This window comes from Dinoponera quadriceps, unplaced genomic scaffold, assembly GCF_001313825.1.
Source record: "Dinoponera quadriceps isolate SergipeBrazil2010 unplaced genomic scaffold, ASM131382v1 scaffold690, whole genome shotgun sequence".
NCBI classification, from domain to species: Eukaryota; Metazoa; Arthropoda; class Insecta; order Hymenoptera; family Formicidae; genus Dinoponera; species Dinoponera quadriceps.
This window is the reverse complement of record NW_014555275.1, coordinates 333050-353233: the sequence shown is the minus strand read 5'-3', so window position 1 is coordinate 353233 and position 20184 is coordinate 333050. Positions and strand designations below refer to the sequence as shown.

General features: G+C 38.9%; 1 protein-coding gene across 2 annotated transcripts; it reads left to right on the top strand.

The window, feature by feature from the left end:
• Positions 1–6768: 6768 nt before the first annotated feature.
• Positions 6769–20163, top strand: LOC106743704 (T-box transcription factor TBX3-like). 2 transcript variants are annotated; one of them, XM_014617803.1, is made up of 4 exons: positions 6769–6866; positions 15218–15524; positions 18297–18443; positions 19293–20163. In XM_014617803.1, exons 1-4 carry the CDS (start codon positions 6844–6846, stop codon positions 20013–20015), a joined length of 1200 nt encoding a protein of 399 aa, XP_014473289.1. In that variant the 5' UTR covers positions 6769–6843; the 3' UTR covers positions 20016–20163. The 2 variants fall into 2 exon arrangements, with proteins under 2 accessions (XP_014473289.1, XP_014473288.1); XM_014617802.1 differs by having other exon boundaries at positions 6786–6866; positions 15240–15524.
• Positions 20164–20184: the final 21 nt, after the last annotated feature.

Here is a 20184-nt window from a genome sequence, read left to right as displayed (position 1 = left end):
AATTTTAACTGATTTATTTAAATTGGGAATCGTTTGCCGATTGCCGCGAATAAAAAAAAAATGCGACGCGAGGTGACGCAATGCGCAACGTCGGGATATCGAAAGTTTATCTTAACTGTTGGTGAGAAAAAAACAAAAGAATAGGAAAGGATACGATGCATGAAGATACAGGGGACGAGGCGCGCAGCTGCACGAGCAGTTATGCAGTTCCGCTGCCGCCGCCACCGTCGTCGTTGTCGCCGTCGCCGCACTTCAAAGAGTGCCGTCGCCTACGCGCGAAAATTCACTTTACTACGTCCGGAAACGACACTTTATGTGCCCTGCGTGATCGCGAAGAAATTAAAGAGCACCTTTCTAGGTTCTCGAAGGCTCTTCACGTCCTGCATGTTCGACTCTCAAAAGCGGACTCATTACATAAGACCATATTGCCTGCACGCGTTCAGCAGGAAAAGCAGCTTATTATTAAATATTTTGTGGATTATCGCCCATGATTGAAGAGTTCTTTTAGATCTCCTATAAATCTAGGAGAATATATCAATCAGAAACAATAATCATAAAGCGCTTACCAAGCTGCTTTTCCTCCTGAAAGCGCGCAAGCATCGCATTATCGCGTTGCAGTGTCCTTATCATTGAGGAGCGACGTTGCGTAAGGTATTCCAATCGGTAAGATCCCGAAGCGTGAACAATTCCGTATAATTCTATTTTGTTCCTTATACACACCAGATTTTTTTTCCGATAACGAGAAGAAAAGGGAGTACCCAAAGCGGTATCCATATGGTAGACGTGTTGTTTCTTATCTCTACAAATAGCAAATTCAACGTCAAATGCCCTAAAGTAACACTATCCTTATTGGCCGTGTACAGCGATAACGTTCACCGCTTTCATCTGTTTATCACATACTAACCGGAGGTTCTTGGAGGATATGTAAGGTACCGCCTTCTCAAAATACAATGTTGCCTCGAGCCGACCGTTAAGGTGTCGACGTCGGTTCGCATATATGAATGAAAAGCTTATGAAACGGAAGAAAAACTTTTTTTCACACACACACACACACACACACACATATATATGTTACAGACAAATAATAAAAATGAATATTTCGCACACATATACACAGACATGTTGGATGTATACAGATCCTTCTAAAGTTACTATATCTTGACCTCGGCTTTACGGCCCTTGACATTGTATATCTTCCGTACATCCGGTGAAACTCCGAATGAAAAATTTCGCCGAATTTCGGTTGAATTTAACCCATACCGTAGAGTGGTATTTCAAGCTTGGGATTCATATTTCAGTCAGCGCGGAGACATCGAGTGATTTGACAAAACTTCCCTTCAAAACTACAAACAGTCGAGACAAAGTGGCCACTCTGAAACAAAGTTCCAGTCGCCTATGTCGTTTCGCGCCACAAGAGAGGGCAATGTGTACTTGTGCTTCCTCTTCTTCTTGCCTGTTTACATTCTAATCCTCCGACTGGCTGTTGCCGTTGGTGCGCTGTTATGAGGAAGCTTTACCTACGAGTGTCAGTCTGGTAAAAGTGCCACCGGTTTCTCGGGGTCAATTGAAGAGAAAAATAAATATCCTGTACCCTAGGGCGCGACGTATCTGTATAAAATTAGCTTGTACGATAATGCTTTTAGGGTAGAAAATTGTCAGTATCACCACCAATTGACGCCTTATCACTCTATCTTATCACGATCTGTCGAATCGTCAATTATTTTTGTATTATTTTTTTAATTGTTTTGAATTATTTTTTCTGCTTGAATTCTTTTTTTTTCTTTAAGACACGGGAATGAGAGAGCTCACGTTCAACCTTCAAATTTCAGACGTAACGTTACACCTATGTTATCAAGGATTCCTCTCATAACAAAATACTTCCAAGAGTGTCGAGTTCACAAACGAAATTTTGTCACCGTCAACGCGCGACGTTCCGCGAAAAGTTCCAGCAACGTCCGTGCTGATGTTATCTCGCTCGTCCCGTCTCGAGCCGAGAACAAACCATTAAGGGTCGTCTGGCCGCCGGATTCCGTAATTTATGGTGACAAATTCCGTGTTCCGTCTCGTGCGCGACGCTCATAAATGGAAGCGTGGCGACGGGGCCCGAGAACACGCGATACAAATCCGTGCAGGGTCGGTGTCATTGATGGAGCTGACGATAGCGATCTTCTCGACGCTCTCGTGTGATGTACTTGTCAATTGCGCTGCAAACTTCGCGACCGTACGTCCGTTTTGCTGTGTATACAGGCTTATACAGCGCAAAAGTTTGCAATTACAATGCAGGAGCGTTGCAGTATTATAAGTTGCAGTGTAATATTACAAAATCACTGGAGATACATAGAATTGCGACATTTCGTTGAAATATCGCAATAACATTCGTGAAGTATTATAATTTTATTTAATACTCTATTATTATTATTATTGTTATTTTATGTGTATATGTATAAGACTGAAAATCGTATAATTTTTTATTTAGGAAATGGTGAAATATACTTGACATTGTATGTAAAAATTATTCACCTTTGCTATGTGCACACAAATGTTTTTAAGTTAGAAAATTTTTCCTTTTCACAAATTTATGGTAGGGAATAAGATGTATGACTTAGATCGATTAGGTAGGGAATAAGATTTATGATTTAGGTCGATAGTGAATATTTTTCTCTAGAATGAATTCGTGAAGATCGATAATTTTCTAATTTACAAACATTTGGAAATGTTCACTTTTCGCATTTCCGTTGGAAAAAGTTACGTGATTAGTGCTCCAGGGGGCGATCAAGAATTTTTCTCTAATGTGAACTCGTGGAAAGTGAACATTTTTAGATGCTTCATTTTTCACAAGCTCGGGAAAAGATTGACGCCATAGCAACTTAATCATCTGCTAATCACTTAGATACGTCACGTCGCATTCCGACACATCATGCACGTTCTCCCTTTTTCTTCCCGACTCGCCTTTTCTTTCACACGGAACTCCTCAGTCTTCTGTTCGACTTTCGGCAACTTCACGTATCGGCGGCGTTCGGTTTTGCAAATCGCAAATCGGAGACATCGACTTGCTCTTCATTGGCCAGATATTATCTTAAGATAATTTTAAGAGTAAACCAATGTCTCCAATTCTCAAGACCGAATGCAGCTATTGTCGATAGCGTTGCTTACCATCGTGCCCGATCTCGTCTCAGGAACCAATCAGGTATGTGGGACGGCGTCGGAGACGTAGTGAGGGCAGCAGGGCGGCGCGTCGACGCGTGTGTGTGTCACATGTACGCAACCCCTCTTTGACACATACCCCCTCTACTTCCGTAAAATAAAGTCGCGTTGTCTGCATTCTAGCGCATTGACGGCACGTTCGGTTTGTTTAGTTTCACTCGGAACTTTGCGTTGAACGTTTGCTCGCTCCTTGTCCACGGCACTTCCAAGTGCAACGTTTCGATTTCGCGCACCGTTGAGCAACAATAATAGTGTCGTTTCCGTAAGATGAATTTGCCGGTTATGCCTGTTATGCAAAGGTGTTACGACTCAATGGGACTCGTTTGTCGATTGGGTTCGTATTAAGTATATTACACATATAATTATGCAAGTAATTTTGCGCATATATTGGTGCTGTCAGATAATTAACCTCTTTAGCACTTGAGGACAGGGAGATTCCGATAATTTCGACCAAAAATGAAAATAGTTTCCGCGGTAATAGAGTTTTTGAGAGCGGCTTTGAATTTAGTTAACTATTTAAAATGTTGTAAACGATAAAAGGATTGAACGTTGCTATGATTGTTTATTTTTGAGAAATTTGACGAAAGTAAAATATAGTAGGAAGTTATCTCACAACTGATACTTGTTGGTAACAATATTTTTGTTCGCAATGTTTTCCTTTTCGGTGTTTTTTCCCCCATTTTTCCATGGATTTTTTCGATTTCTTATGGAAAGAAGTAAATGTGGCAGGTTTCGACCAAACACACGCACACATAGCAGTGCGTTTTTCTAAACGAATTTTTCTACCCTTAGGTCGGTATTCATAGTCAGATCTTATATTTAAAACTATCTTAAGTTTATTTTCAGATGCTCTGCGGTTCATTTCATTGCCCAGCATCTGAAGATAAATTTAAGACAGTCTTAAATATAAGATCCGACTATGAATATCGGCTTTAAGATGAAAATGAAAGAAATCCTTGGAAAAAATTCGAAAAAATCCGGGTTTTTTCCAAGCCTTCAAAACTATAATCTGAACGGAACCTAATAAGACAATGGTTTGCATGTTCCATGCTGGAATAATCTTACGTGACTTGTCCACACTGGGTGAGCTATCTATTGTCCTATTATGAGCCAAATTTTATTTGTCAAATAACTTTCTCATTATAATATCTTTCTCATAATAATTAATTTATCAAGTATTTCATGATTATAGTTCGTTTCAGAGCCGAAATATCGAAAGGTCTGAACGAGAAGTTCAGCATGGGGCATCGTGCGGTAGCCCACGCACGGTAGCACGTGCGCATAAAAGGTGTAAAAGTTTTCGTCACACGATGCTTGTTCTCGTATTAATTTGCATGGAAACTATGCTAGCTAGCGCGTTGGTATGCTAGCTATAAAACTCGAAATTATTTAGATTTTTATCTATTATGTTAGGAGAAGAAATCTTAAACAAACTCTTTTATTTATCTTATCATCGCACTTAAGTCTATTTATAAAATTTGCCTAATATATTTTGATTTTATAAAGAAACTTAATCGAAGAAAGAAAGAATCGAATAATAGAAACATATTTATTTCAAAAAATTATATTTTCTATCGTATATTTGACAGTTCATGTTAAAAGCTAAAAATTGCTACGTTTTGGCAGTTCTTGTATATTATAGTTCAAAAAGTAAAAGTAAAGTTTTTAAATCAATCGTCATCCAAGTTATCAGAAACGCATTCAAATTCTTGAAGAAAAAAATCTTCAGAAAATCCTCTTCTTTAAATCTTACATATATATTTATGTGGTTTTTATATTGACACCACACATCCAAAAATTGATGTAATTAATTCGTTAGATTTTTCATAATGATCAATGCTAAAATACTTAATATCCGATGATATTTGTATTAAAAATGATTGTCACCCTCGCATCCTATGATTTACACCTCACATCATTTCGTTGATTGTGTACTCGTAAATATAGTAGTTTAATGGTATTATATAGAAATCTGTACATTCGAATGACGTTCAATATGAATGGTGTACGCAGACAAATTTTATATACAAATTTAAAAGGCGACCTCTTCACCGAGAAGGATTCCCATTAACTATTCAACGATCTGTCAATTTATTGTATTTCCGATTCACGAATTACGCGGAATCACTTGAAATCGCTACAATATCACCAAAGTGAAATATTTTACGTTTCACCTTGGGCTGATTGTTTCTTAAAAGTGTGCATTTAAGAAAGAGAGAGAGAGAGAAAGTCAGGAACGGAGGAGGAATGCTCATCTTTATAAATCTCGACTCATTTTGTAATCCGTGTAATCGCATGTTCTTGGACACTGTTAATTATCAAAATATTCTCCATAATGTCTCGTCACCTCATTGTCATCGTATTGATCGTTTGACCATAACGTGAACAAACTCAATTTTTCGCGACAATGAACAACCCTGAGAACGGTCGGCAACAATAAAAGGGATCTTCACAGATCATCGTGCGGTCAACTGGGCAGCTACCTGCGTCCAGCGACAATGCGCACCGTCTGTTAAAGAAAAGCCGACAATAGGTTCTAAAAATTTTCTAAAAATGTGACAAGCAATAGATAGAGTTTTCCAAAAATATGAAAAAAATGGAATATCGTACAGACAAAGCAATTTACAAGAAAATGATTTGAAAAAACTGTATGATTTGAAGGGGGATATAAATTGGTGACCTTAATTTTATTATATAGTCTATAATTCAAGGTCATTTTAATTAATTACGTTATATATAAAATTTATTATACTATAAATTCTGTTAATAAACAGTAATATAATCCATAAATAATAAATGTTATATATAACATAATTTATTCTGATTTAATGGCACTAGGCGATTCGTGCTCCGACTCTTAATGGTCCCTCCTTTTATACATAAAGTGTTTGTTACGGTGGCTGGTGGGCGACTTCTGTTCACATTACATACGCGATGGACCTGCTATGCGTACGCACAGTATCGTCCTCCAAAAAAAAAACCCTTTGTGAATGTCTGTCACCGTCTATAACGGTGGTTAGATCTAACGTGGTGGGTATTGTGAATTCCGTAATACAAAGCCATCGAAGAATGTTTTAAACGTAGGATTTACGGGCGTTTGTCTGCCGTTGTCTAAACGGATAGTACGAAACTCAGTCCTAATCTTGCCGAATCGCGAACGGTCCAGGACGAACGATCCGACGCGACCAGTCGAATACGAATCGGTATGTCCTCCATAGTACGCTGTGTCAAGCAATTGTATTGCTTGGCAACATTGTTTCGAAGAACGGCGGCTGCATCAAATAGAATCGAATAGTTCAGTTTCTACACCGTCCGCTTAACGGTCGGGCAACCAGCGCTGCCGAAAATATCCCCTTCCTGTGGTGACTCTCTGACCGCAAATGATCGAAAGGAAAATTCACACTTCCATGGGCGGTATTCATAATCCGATTTTATATTCGCGATCTGACTGTGTTTTTTTACCTGCTCCTTCATATTTCGTCGACTGAGATAAAATCTCACGGTTCGCATATATTATGTGTTATAATAGGTGGGCTGCCTAATAAAAATGCGGAGGCTCACTCGGATTCGCTGCCCAACGTCTACTTGAGTCTGTATAATCAGGAACTCTGGAAACAATTTCATAAGAAGACAACGGAGATGATCATTACGAAAGTGGGACGGTGAGTACACGTTATTAATATTTTTAGTTATTTTCCAAATGTCTTCGAGTGAAATTCCGCTCGAAAAGTGGAGTAACAGCCGTGTTGCTGACTTCGAGTGACTTTTCTTTTATATGGAGTGAATTTATCTAAACCGTGAAGAGTCAATTTTATACTCCATTGTCACAAAAATTAATTTACTCTAGTCGATTCAAATATTTATTCGTACGGATTAAAAATACAAATCTTATTATGATTAAGAATTATAACGAAAATTTAAAAAAATTCCCTCTAATCGATTAAAACATTCGTTCGTATGGATCCGTTTGAATAATTCAAACGTCCTCGCTTTTGTGATTATAAACAGCAATATTTCCACAATCGCTTCGAATGAATTTTCCCTCGTGTTGAGTGACGTTTCACTCAGGTACAATTAGGTATGTAGATTCGTAAACACGTAGCAATTCTCTTTTATCTTCGAACAAAGAATAAACGAAACGATTAATGTCTACGATGATATCCTTTCACACTTTAATACTTAACGTCTATGTGTGAAAGGAAGTGACAATAAGTTTCCCCAAATTCATAATAATACAAGTGTGTACAATTTTCTATTAGACACGCCTCACACCTCGGATATTTTGACACGTTGTTTGAGAAAAAAGCCACGAAATAAAAAAAAAATACGTGATTTACAGCAGTTACACGATTACTTTATTACACCATTTACAAATGATTCCATTGACCAGGTTGACAAGGTTGGTTAGTCCTTTGTCCCTTTTTTATACTAAACATAAAAGCGCATCGGTTTCTTCGGATCGTCCTCTTCTCTCGACTCGACTACTGTGAACAACAAACGGAAGCGCAACAAAAACCTGTCATCCCTCAATTTCCCCACTTTGCTGGAAAATTTCGTAGGTCACACAATTTGTCAAGTGCAAGTGAATTCTACCGCATATCTTCTACGAAAATAGAAGTCGAACATTGAGACGAGTGAAATCAACGTAGAAAGCAATATATAAAAAGAAACCGAAAGTATAAAGATAAGGCATAAAGAGAAATCCTTTTGACTCCGACGATAGATTTTGCATAAATGCAACGACAGGAAAACAAGATGCGTCACATGCTGCGGCGCCGACCGGAAGGTCCCGCAGACGATTGCCTGCGTATCTTCGACGATCGAACGAGTCAGACGAAATATTTTCCGTGACAAGCGCCTTCTTCCATTGAGACCTCTTGGTCTCGGCGCCCGTAAGAGGTGCCACCAGACCGATGGTGTGCTGCGGCGACTACTCCAATCTGTCTGTTCCGGGACACCCGTAGTTTCTCTCAAACTACATCGTCGCAATATTCCTCAGGAAACAATAGCTCAAGAATTGCGCGAAAAAAAACCCCCATAACAGTAGGCTCCTCGTTCTATCCTTCATTAAATCTCGTCGATCGGAACGTAGACCGTTATGCGCATTGTTGTCAAGAATTCGTCACTCAAATGGATAATCTGGCGAAAACCGATATTTCACATTTCTCTTCTCGTTCCTTTCCTCTTCCCGTTTTCTCTTTTTTCTTCTTTTAGACAGATTTCTAACATATTTGCTGCAATAATAGCCGACGATGATCAGATCTGACTATAAGTTTGTTCTTTTAACAGAAGCTGGTTTTTAAAGTGTTAACGTATGTTGATTTTGCCTAAAATTTAGTTATTTATTTGATTTAATGCTATATTGTATGAAAAACGCTTGAGCACTGATGGACTCGAATTCGAGACTCTTGCATGCTGAGTCGTCACTTTAGATACTACACCACTTTGTCAACTGATATAAACATTCGTTTCGTATTTTTCTATGCAGGATGAATCATTTAAAACTAACCACCCGAATAACACTCACAGTTTTAGAGATAAATAGGAAGGGATAACAAGAAGGTGAGATAAAAGTTGTTTGTTACCAAGAAGTAACATCATGCGATGATAGACATTTTTTCCCAGGCAGAGGCGCTTAGAAGATTTGAAGGTCACCGCATGATGTCTCAAATAAGTTTTATTTCAAGCATTCCTTCTTATCTTCAAAACTGAGAGTGTTATGTATCGAGGGTGGCTTATTTTAAGTGACTCACCCTGTACACGGTATAGCCCGAGAGAGAAGGAAATAGAATACAGCTAACTAATCCTAGTTATTTATATTAATAATTTCAAATTAATAAAATTATACCTTGCAACAAATGCATTTTACCTCTGATAGCCAACTTTTAATGGTGACAGCAAAGTTCGAATTAGCCAATGAGATGTAGTAAAACTGCTATTACTAAGTTATTTTTTTGAGTGTGAATATAAAGGTTTGTTATTCTTTAAGATATTTTTTCTCTCTCAGCATAAAATTTACATATCCGATCTACGTATCACGGGAAACTGGAATTTCTCGAACCAAGTTCGCATTACGAGGGCTTGTGGGACACATTTCCGTTGCACTATCAGTGTCAGGGTCAAAAGTGCTTAGTCAGATATTACCCATTGTCACGTCGAAGACGAAGAGCGCAGGTATCTAGTCGTTTCATTGTCGGCCCTTGAATTTTTTGTCGTCCGTAGGAATGGTCACTTGAAAATCAGTGGTGGTCTTTATGTATGGACATGTTAAGCGGTAATAAAGCGGGATGCACAATAATGCGATTAGTTCCGCAGATAGTGTTTGCAAAAGAGATCGATGATCAACGATGAGAACGGTAGCGACTGTTTACTTTGCGCTACCGTGATAATACATTTTCATCCTTATTTGTGTCCACAATACCTAGAATTCGATCCGAGTTCGTTAGCAGAATATACAAGAGCTGCTAAAAATCTTCCTGGTTCCCTGAAATCTTAGACAGTTCTATATCTTCACCTCCTTCCTTTTGCCGTTCAAGCCTCCCCTTCTCCTTTTTCCCAAATAATCGTGTATGTAGACCTTTATAAAGGGAATTCAAGAGGAGGGAACGCAGGAGCGGCAATTTTATGAACATAAATTTGAATTTACAATAAGTGTGGTAAGCAATTAGGCTTTTGCTCTAAATTATGACGTAATTTCTAGCAAAAAGCATTCCCAGCGCTATCAGACGTTGCAATTTCTAGGATTTCTAGGATTTAAGAGTTATTACAACTTTTGGGGGAGCGTGGGAAATGCTTTTTGCCAGAAATTACGTTATATTTTGATTGCTCAGGGCAAAAAGGCTTGCTACACCTATTGCCCAGTAAACACCAACTAACAATGACATTATATCAATATTATAATTTTCATTCAACAAAATATAAATGTAATGTAACATGCTTTGAACGTGACAATTACATTGTTGAAAGTGAAATTATAACATTGTTGTAATGCTGATATTAGTTGATGTTTACTAGGTAGATTTGAACTTAAGAGGCGTTGATCGCGATCGGTGATAGATCCTTGCGTTACAACCGGACGTACGGAGGAACAACGAATCGCTGACTCTTCCGGCCGCCATCGTTTCCTTTCTCCGATCAGACAACGCCGATTCTCCGATTCCGATACGAACAAGATAAAGCGTACGTAGAATTTCGCGTGACTCTCCGAAAGATAACTAAATGCTCGCGCGCGTTACGATTTCATATCGGTATCTTGTGGGCGTAAAAACGATGGCGGGAGAACGGAAGGAAAGAAGAAAGGTGGGTTGAGTAGATGATAAAGATAGTTTCTTAGCCTTTGATGTTTGAGCTTGTGCTCGCGTCTCGTCCACGAATCTTTCCGAAAGATAAGATGAAAAACGTAATCAGAAAGCCGAGTTTCATGCCATTAGGAAAATGACGTTTGGCAAAAATCTACAAGACGTCTAGCCTGATTAGCTCTCCTCCCCCTCCCTCCTTCATTTAATATAAAATAAATACAATGAATACAAAATGAAAAGCTAATAGTAAAAATATATAATTGTGCGTTATTTTTACGCGTTCTACGAAAAAAAACGCAATAATGGTGTGCTTTATTAGTTTTTTATTACGACAGAAAGTAGAATTTTTAGTGGGGGCTAGGTGGACCGCTAGTCCAGTCCTTCCCCTCCACATATAAATGACTAGTTGTTTAGTAAAATAGATAGGTAGCAATTATACGCTAATTATGCGTTCTTATGTTAGATGAAATATAATTGCTGTAGAGAGAAACCCCTTAATACTTGCAGCACAAGAAACGAAATTACATAAATATAAAAGCACATCAATTGTAAATTTATTATACATTTACTGTATATAATTAACAATTATTGTACATAATTGTTTAACGATTTCTTTCATTTTAAAGAATTTTTACAGCGTTTTTATGCCTTTCTCGTCAACAGAGAAGTCCCTTGAGGGTTGCAGCGCAAAAACCGAAATTGCCTAAACGTAAAATGCATAATTAACGCGCAATTGCTATATATTTGCTATATAATTGTTATATATTTGTTTTGCTGAATAACTTGTTGAATTATCCCCTTTATTTATAGAGGGAAAGGATTCACCTAGCTCAACCGTTAAAAATTCTGTTTTTCTGTCACAACAAATAAATAACGTGCAATTATATATATATTTACTATTCATTTCGCATTAGGTAGGGAGGGAGCTACTCAGGCAAATGACCTGCAAGAGTTGCCGGAGGCAAAACCAAAGAAGACAGAGTTTCATGCGGTTTTTCGTTTCTTCTGAAACAAAAGAATGACAGGAAAAGGACCAGAAAAAGGACTATGCTACCAGGCGAGATGACTAATGATCTAGTCAACATGATTTCCAAAGAAACTGGTCAACTTATTGTCTATATCAATTTGTGGGACATTAGCATTGAAAACGTGCATCTTCACGCATGAGTCTTCTGGTTCATTCGATCTCACGTAGACCTTAATAATCACACCACATGTTAAGCACATGTCTGCGTCTTCTTTTTCACTTGGAACATGTGCGAATTCTTTCACCGTATCAATCTACGGCAGGATCCTTCGCGTATCCTTTGTGCATCGCGCACGCTCTAACGCCCAGTTTTCGGGATATTTTTACGCGTTGGTTCCCCTCGTCGATCTCCGTTGATTATATTGAAGTTTACCTGACAACTGTATCAATAAAGATATAGTAGACCGATATAATTCGAGACACGTGTATCTTGCGCCTCATCTCATCGGCATCTACATTAAAATCTCATTATATATCCCTATAATCTATCTTTCGAGTGTAATTTGTTGTATGTATTTTAAATGTGAGTCGATGAGATACAGTGATATCTTAATGATATCAAGAGACACGGTTTCAGTTGACAATAATCGTCGCGATATTCGACGTGATAATATTTACGCATTTTTTCCTCTCTAGTTTCCCTCGCTATTCTCTCGTGTTTACCTGCGACTATGTTGACAATGATTAAATGGAAATCTCCGCAAACCTTCAAGAAAAACATGAGTAGCCGCAGGGCAGTTTATTCAGTAGTTTGGTGGATAGAGTTGGTAGCAAACTTCTGGTTTGTATGTTTTTCACAACTATCGACAAGAACTCGGATAGCTATCAAATTATTGATTGAGAGCTGGCTATATAACTGACTGGAAGTTCACTGTCTGAAAACTTGCAAAATTAACTTGCAAAATTTTGTATCTTATTTAACAAAATAGTGCACGCCTTCACTCGAGTTGTCGCCACTCGAAGAAATGTATCTGAATGAAACAAAATATTTCTCGTGACATATTTAAGAAATAATCAATAATCATTAACTGAAACTTAGATTGTAACATTTACCGTTCAAAAACTGATTAATATTGTTCATCTCATCTCGAACGTGATACTCCGTTGATTGAAATGAAATGTTGAACTTCAATTTCCCTTTTACCGTCATTAATTAAAGAGGTTCTATGGCTCAATGTCGTATTTTCGGTGACACATGAAGGAAACCACTCATAACTTTAATACTTATTACATAAAATTACATTTCTATACATTTATTTCACTATTTACATAATAAATGTTAATTTGAAATGAAATTTCAAATTTCAAACTTTTGGTGCCACTTTTAAATGCAATGGAAATCAATTTGTAATTTTTTCATAATTTGTTTTCATTATTTTGAGATATGGATGCGTTCTTAAATCCGATGTGGAGTTTTGTTTAGAGAGAGTCACGTGGACATGTAACACTCCACAGTCCGCAGGATGAGACACGGCCAGAGCTCGTGCCATCAAGAAATGCGTGTTATATCACGCCACAACATACATTATCTTAATGCTGCTATGTAATCATAAGAGGTTCCTTGGAGAGGCCAGATGCAAGATTGTCGTGGCACGAGTACTCAGCCACCACCGCGGCGACGCGGACGCAACGGTGCGAACGCGACTTCACCCCTCGAAAAATCCCTCCAGGCAATCGCTCCTGTCTATAATTACAATTTAAATTGTAACGATATGCTGATAAATTCTCGTCTGGACTTTCCATCTTACTCACTCATTATCAAATCAAGTGTATGTCTTGACACGGAAACGGAAACGTATCTAAACATTCTAAGGGTTTTTACGAACACCCGAGTGATTGTCACTTTCCCGGATTAGTGAGCAACGTCCGATAACTGTCGATATGTTATACCAAGGCCATACTAGTTATCGGGTGACACAGAGATGTAAATCATATTTCTTCTTACTTTCGAGAACCAAGAATATTTTGTGGAAGTAGCCTCGGTAACCAAGGAATACGGCTGTTTTTTTTTTTCTTGTCGCCGTCTGCGACCTTGATAAAAGCGAAAAATAGGAAGAGAGAATAGAATCAAATAGTAGGAAATTTGAAACTTTCGTTGAAAGGAGCATCCGAGACTTCTAAAAAATACGATAAGTTTCTAACACTAAGGGTCAGGTAATAAATCTTATCCTTGGCTCTCGATGATTCTAGAACAATTATCAGTTTTATCTTCGCATCAATCGGGTTTCACTTGGAGAACAATAAGACGCCTGACGATATCTTAAAGACGTCCTTTAGATATGAATGTTATATGGGTAACATTGTCCAGTTTTATTTCCAATTTTCACGGAGGAATTTGTCGAATCTCTATGACACGGACTACGTCTCAGACGACGGACAGACTCTTTCGTTCCTTTTGTAACCGGACGACTTGATCTGGCGAAAGGCGCCGTTAGGCTGAGACGCACACGGTGGACAAATGCCGAGAAAACCGTTCCGATTAGGCTAGCGGTACAACCCTGAGACCACTTGACGTTGACTTTTGAGGATACGTCCATCGGATTAGCCTCGACGGCCTCGAAGTGTTTGCGCGACCCGAAAAACTAGCCGGGAACTAGCCTCCCCTTTGAGAGAGGGGCTTTTCTCGCAAAGTAAGAGGAGTTGTTTTAGCACGACGACGGGGCAGGGTCTCGTGAACGACGCCTGTCCGTCGCCAGAACATTAATGACCTAAGTCGCCGTTGATTGCCTCGTTTCTTTAGGAAGTGCGAACTACCTGCGAAATGGCGTTTTCCTTTTTTTCACAGGCAAAAAGGTCTTACGGGCACAGTGCGGTTAGATATTGCCTATATAGTAAATAAAGATGTTCTTAAATAGAGGAATCCTGTTATAGTAAATATAAAAAAAATTTCTCGGACGCATCAAGTTGTGCCCTTCTCTAGACCGTATAATGTACAGGATGAGGCAATAACTATTACTGCCTTAAATATCTTCGAAATATGAGGGTAGAAGAGGAAAATTTATCTTAACGGAAATTGCATTGATATCATTGATTATCACTTCGAACATCTTCTGTAAATGTAAACCTTCTTTTATCTCTATCTAATCGTAAATAAAATGTTTTTATTATACGAAGATATTTAAGCTGGTATAGTTATTGTCTCACTTTGTATCTCTCGTGGAAAGCCGTAAAGTGCTGATATATGCTAAAGATAAAGAGCTATTATGCTCATCTGTGTGTCCCTACATTTTACCTTTGACTCGTTACGACAACCGATATTCGAGGAGAAAACTTATCTTTTGAAAATTACTCGAAAGTAAACGTTCCCATTGGAGGCCGGATGTTATTCAAAGTGCGCCGAAAACAAAGGCTCTGTAAACTTGTGTATCTCGTATCGTTTGATAAATAAATGCACATACAGCGAAAAGAAGGGTTACTTTTATTTCGGGTATCCAATATGGGAAAGTTTATCTTATTTACTATTCAATTTTATTTTCTTTGAAGATCATTGAGATAACGGATTTTCTCGTCGGATGAAGGTATTGCAACCATTCTTTCACTGACTACATACATTCAATAAGCAATTGCATTTTTCTCGACTCCCTGCCTTCTTTTCTGGCAAAAAGTCGGGAAATTAGAGAAAGGATAAGGAGGAGAAGAGAGGGGGAGATTATTATTTCTCTATGAGACTATTTTCGTTTGATTACAGCCGCATGTTTCCGCACTTGCAGTTAAATATCGAAGGTTTGCAGAAGAATTCGCTTTACTGCATCGTCATAGAAATGGAGCTGGCCTCGCAGCACCGTCACAAGTATTGCGGAAGTAACGCGTACGACGAAAACGCGAACGGGCCCGGAGGTTGGACCAAAGCCGGACAGGCGGAATCGCAGCCGGATATCGAGCGTAGGATCTACGTGCATCCCGAAAGCCCAGCGACCGGAGCTCATTGGATGCAGCACACAATTAACTTCAACAAGCTGAAGGTCACCAACAATGCCGCCGATCGTGGTTCTAATGTACGTACACGCAAATTTGCACGAGATTTCGTTTAGCCCATTCGCGCTCTTCGCAGCTTTTCCGGACGATTAAGACTTATCTTTTGTGTACTTGCTCCTGCAATTGTATTTTATGACGTCAGAAGCGAGAAAATCCATGCCCAGAATTCTTGCGGTGTACGTTTAAATAAAAAGATATACTCACGCAAAATGACATTTGAGACCGATTCACAGAGCGTAACTTATAAAATACTCTGAATTTACTCTGCTCGAACGAATCGATAAATAGCTGTAAAATTAATATGACAAGTCATGAAAAAAGATAAGTCTAAAAGGAAGGTTGCATGTCCTGTTATGATTATGATTTCATGGTTATTTATTGATTATTAAAGCAAAAGGAAAGTTTTCGGAATATCGAAGAAAGAATATATAAATGATCTTTAAGAGCCGAAGCACAGCCGTTTACGTCTGCTCAGGGTGAATATTTGATGGTTTAGAACGAGAGGGTTGCAAAGCTATAATATTTTGTAGTTCGTCCTAATAAGTGAAAGAGAAACGGATCCAAGCAATTTAGCAGTAGTAGTAGCTACCACACACTTATGTGGCTCTTCGATGTTTTGACAGCTTTTTTCTCTCGCTTGTTCTTGAAATTCTCATTTCCTGCCTCCGTACCTATCCTCCCCGGTTTCATATTACTTTTCTTCTCGCGTTCGTGTTATACATGGGAGGTCATACACATACACACACACACACATACACATACACACATACACACGCACGCATGTGTCCTTCTTTTTATCCTAATTTGAATTTAATTTTTTTATTATTAAACTTTCAACCAAATTTTTAATTCCTTGATGGCGACTTCAAATCTATAGTTGGATTTCATAAATACAAAGATCTACAGACTAGAAACTAGCAATGTCTGTATTTTCTCATTATAAATATCATATAAAAGTATAATTACAAATTGAGATATCGATCTTAGAATTCACACTTTTCATTTTACTCGCATTTTCTTTTACGATCGCGTTGACTATTTTTTATATACGAAAAAAAGTAGTTAAATTTATAGACAGCAAATACGTTTTAGTTGAAGGAAACAGAATGAATGTGTTTCGTACGTACGTACATCCGTTTGCCCGTTCATTCGTTATCGAAGATCTCCCGAAAGTCGCGATATTTCGGCGAGCGCGCTAGCTATAACCTTGCGACCTCGCGCGCACGCAGCCCATGAGAGCCCACCAGAGTCGGGAATCAAAGTCTCCACGGAGAGGGAAGTTCAGCACTCGCGCAAAAAATATTCGACACGCCTTCGGTTTCGTGAGCCGCACCAACGAACATCAAACCACCCGCAGCTTTGCGGCTACTTCGACGTGACGTCGAGGAAGGACGAAGATTAACACGGTCCACGACACCCTGTAATCGATATACCGCTCCCTCTCTCCTTGAGTCGCAGGCGAGTTTGTTTAGCGTTTTGCGAGCCGACAGGACTCTACAGCCGGGGGTAACGGTGCACCCGCAGTCTATTGTTGCATCGACGACAATACGCGGCTCTTCACCGCCGGCTCATCACTCCCATTCGCGCCGATCCGTGTGTAAAACGCGTGCATTACGCTGATCTTCAAACGCGCGCCGACACCGGATAATAAGGAATCGCTTAATAAGGAATCAATCGAAACGATACACTTCGAATCGTTACAAATCGCTATGTAGAACAAAAAATGATTGTTTTAATATTCGTGATATGGCATAACTAAGCGCATTTTGGTGGAAGGAAGCGGAATTTCTGGTTCTTACATTGCGAGAGAAAATATTTAGAAAGTAAAAGATATTTATTCGATAGCCCTCAGGGCCACTATAATACAATTTATTCGGAAAAGGGAGGAGAGGAGGGGGATACTAATAACATATTTACTTGTACTGATATATAAATTTTAAACGTTGAGACAAAATCGTTTTTAAATGAGAAAATATACAAATTTCTTAAAACTATAGCTATTTAGAAGAATAATTGTTTATTCTATTTAAGTAAAAAAATTTAGATGCAAATAAATGTTATTAGTACCATCAAATAAATGTTTTATTTTTAGATATTTCTCAGAGTACAAATCAAAAATTCTTCAAAATAATCATAAATTCTGTTTCCTTTCACCAAAACGCGCTCAGTTATGTCAAGTATATTCAAGTTGATTCAACAAATTTCTTTCTTTTTTTGCCTATGTTATCTTGCGATTTTATCATTTTTCGATTTCGTCACCTTCCTCCTCGCGGCGCAGCGGGCGGCGCGCGGTCTCTACCTATCTAAATCGGACATCGAGTGGTGCAAGATCTCCCGGTAGCACGGGAACACGTGATTCCAAGAAGGGTGGGGCGAAATCTGACAAAGGGCGAGGGACGAGGCGCCAGAGGGAAAAGGGCCAGTCTGGTTTTCGGGAATCGTGTCTGTGCCTACCGCCGGCCTCTTTAGCGAGGCGCCAACTTATCTCGAAAAAGCGGCGCCCTTTTACTCGGTTCCTCAAACTAATTACGAATTTAATAAAATCCCCGACCCTGTGTGTTTCTCGCCGCGGCTAACAGAGAGGGTCTTCTCTCCTCGTGACTGTCGGATCGTCTGTCGCGGTGACGCAGCTTGCACCGCGTAACAGCAGGCCTCTTTCCTTTCCCACTTTTCGCGTTTGCACCCGACGAAATAACGGGTGTTCTTTGGCACATTTGTGAAGGATACGTCGTACGCGAGAAATGGCTTTCGTCGTACAAAAGGAATACAAAGGAGACAAATTTCTGTTGCAGGTGCTGTTAACGTCAATGCACAAGTACGTTCCCAGAATTTGGATATTTCAAAGCGACAGGTTCGACAGCTTTAGCAAATTGTGTTCTCGGCCACAAACGTTCTTCACCTTCAAGGAAACCGAATTCATCGCGGTGACCGCTTATCAGGTATGCCTATCGAATTCTTTTTATTCCGGCGAGGAAAAAGCTTTTTAAACAAAGCAAACTTCGAAAAAACCATCTTCCTTCGAATTTGTGATTTTGTATTACACAAACCACTTATCATCATTACATCATAATAATAAACAATATAATAATGATATATATATATATATATATTATTATTATTATTTTATTTCTGTTGCCACGTGTTTCTGCATATTTTTTCCTTATATAATATTTTTCTTATAAAACAATAGTAATCTACAATCTATTATCTGTAATTTATTATTATTATTATAGCTTCTTATGTTCGGTTGATATATAGATAACTGCTATTTCATAAGAAAAATATTAAATAAGAATAAGGAAAAATATGTAAAAAAACGCAGCAACAGAGAGTTGTGTTGTGACAAGATTTACTCAATGAAAAATATGATATTACAACTTAAATGTTTCTGTTATTTTAACATTGGAAATATATTTAAAAATATACAAATATGTTAAATTAACATATATTAAATTAATATATTCACCTTGTTAATATGTTACTTTTTAACATATTCATCTTGTTAAAGTAACATGACAATTGAGGTGAACCGTTTGTAACACAACATTTTTTAATATGTAACTTAATGAACATATTATAAAATAAAATAAACGGAAAAATTAAAAAGTCTGAACGTACAAAAGAATGATAATAGAAATAAAACGGGAGTTATCTCGGTAATTAAACAGGCATACTAACGTGTCCTTTCATTCTTCCCCCAAGATAATTATCTTCGGGGAAATAAGAATTTACCGGTCGTGAAAATCCTGTCTAAGTGATTTAAAGCCTCTCACTTATATTTTTTCCAGAACGACCAAATCACAAAGCTGAAAATCAACAACAACCCATTCGCAAAGGGTTTTCGCGAGACGGGGCATTCGCGGGCCAAGCGCAAGTATTCCGATATGAGTATTAGTCAATCCGGTCAAACAGACGGCGAGGACAGCACCGCTTCGTCCGAATCAAGCTCTCCGTCTGGCAGAACGACAACAACAGCGATGCCGTCGAGAACTGATGTCTTGTACAACGATGCAAGCATCGGTGCCGTCGACGAAATCAAATTGCTGTCACCGATGATGGCTCCAGTTCAAGATTTGTCGTCCGGAGTGCAGAACAACAGCCGAGATGCGAGGCTGCCGGTGCCGTTACCACGTCCTCACAAACTTCACAGACCTTGGTTGGATCGATCGGAACAACTCCCTGAGCCTCAGTTATTACCGGCACCACCGGTATCGCAGCTCCTGATACCGCCACCCCTGTTACCGCCGCATCTGCTACCGCCGCACCCGCTGCCGCCGCACCCGCTACCGCCGCCCCTGCTACCACCATCATCCCTGTTATCACCATCCCTGCTACCACCCACGTTGCCCGATCTGACCTTGTATAACTTACATAACTTACCCACGGCAGTTCCCTCAACCTATAGCCATATATCGATACATCGTCAACATCGCCAATATCACCCTTATCGTTACTCAAACACTCGTGAGCGCTCGTGGCGCAACATACCTTATCCCGTATTCCTGGCGTAGTATAGGTGTTAAAACAAATTCTACCAAAGTGAAGGTAACGACATAAATGAAGCTGAGAAATTCGAAGAATTTGCATTGTGAACGGACGAATATTAGATTGATTCAGAAGACGAATAATATTATGAACACGGACTTTTGATCTAATAAACCATTGGAATGCGTTAATATT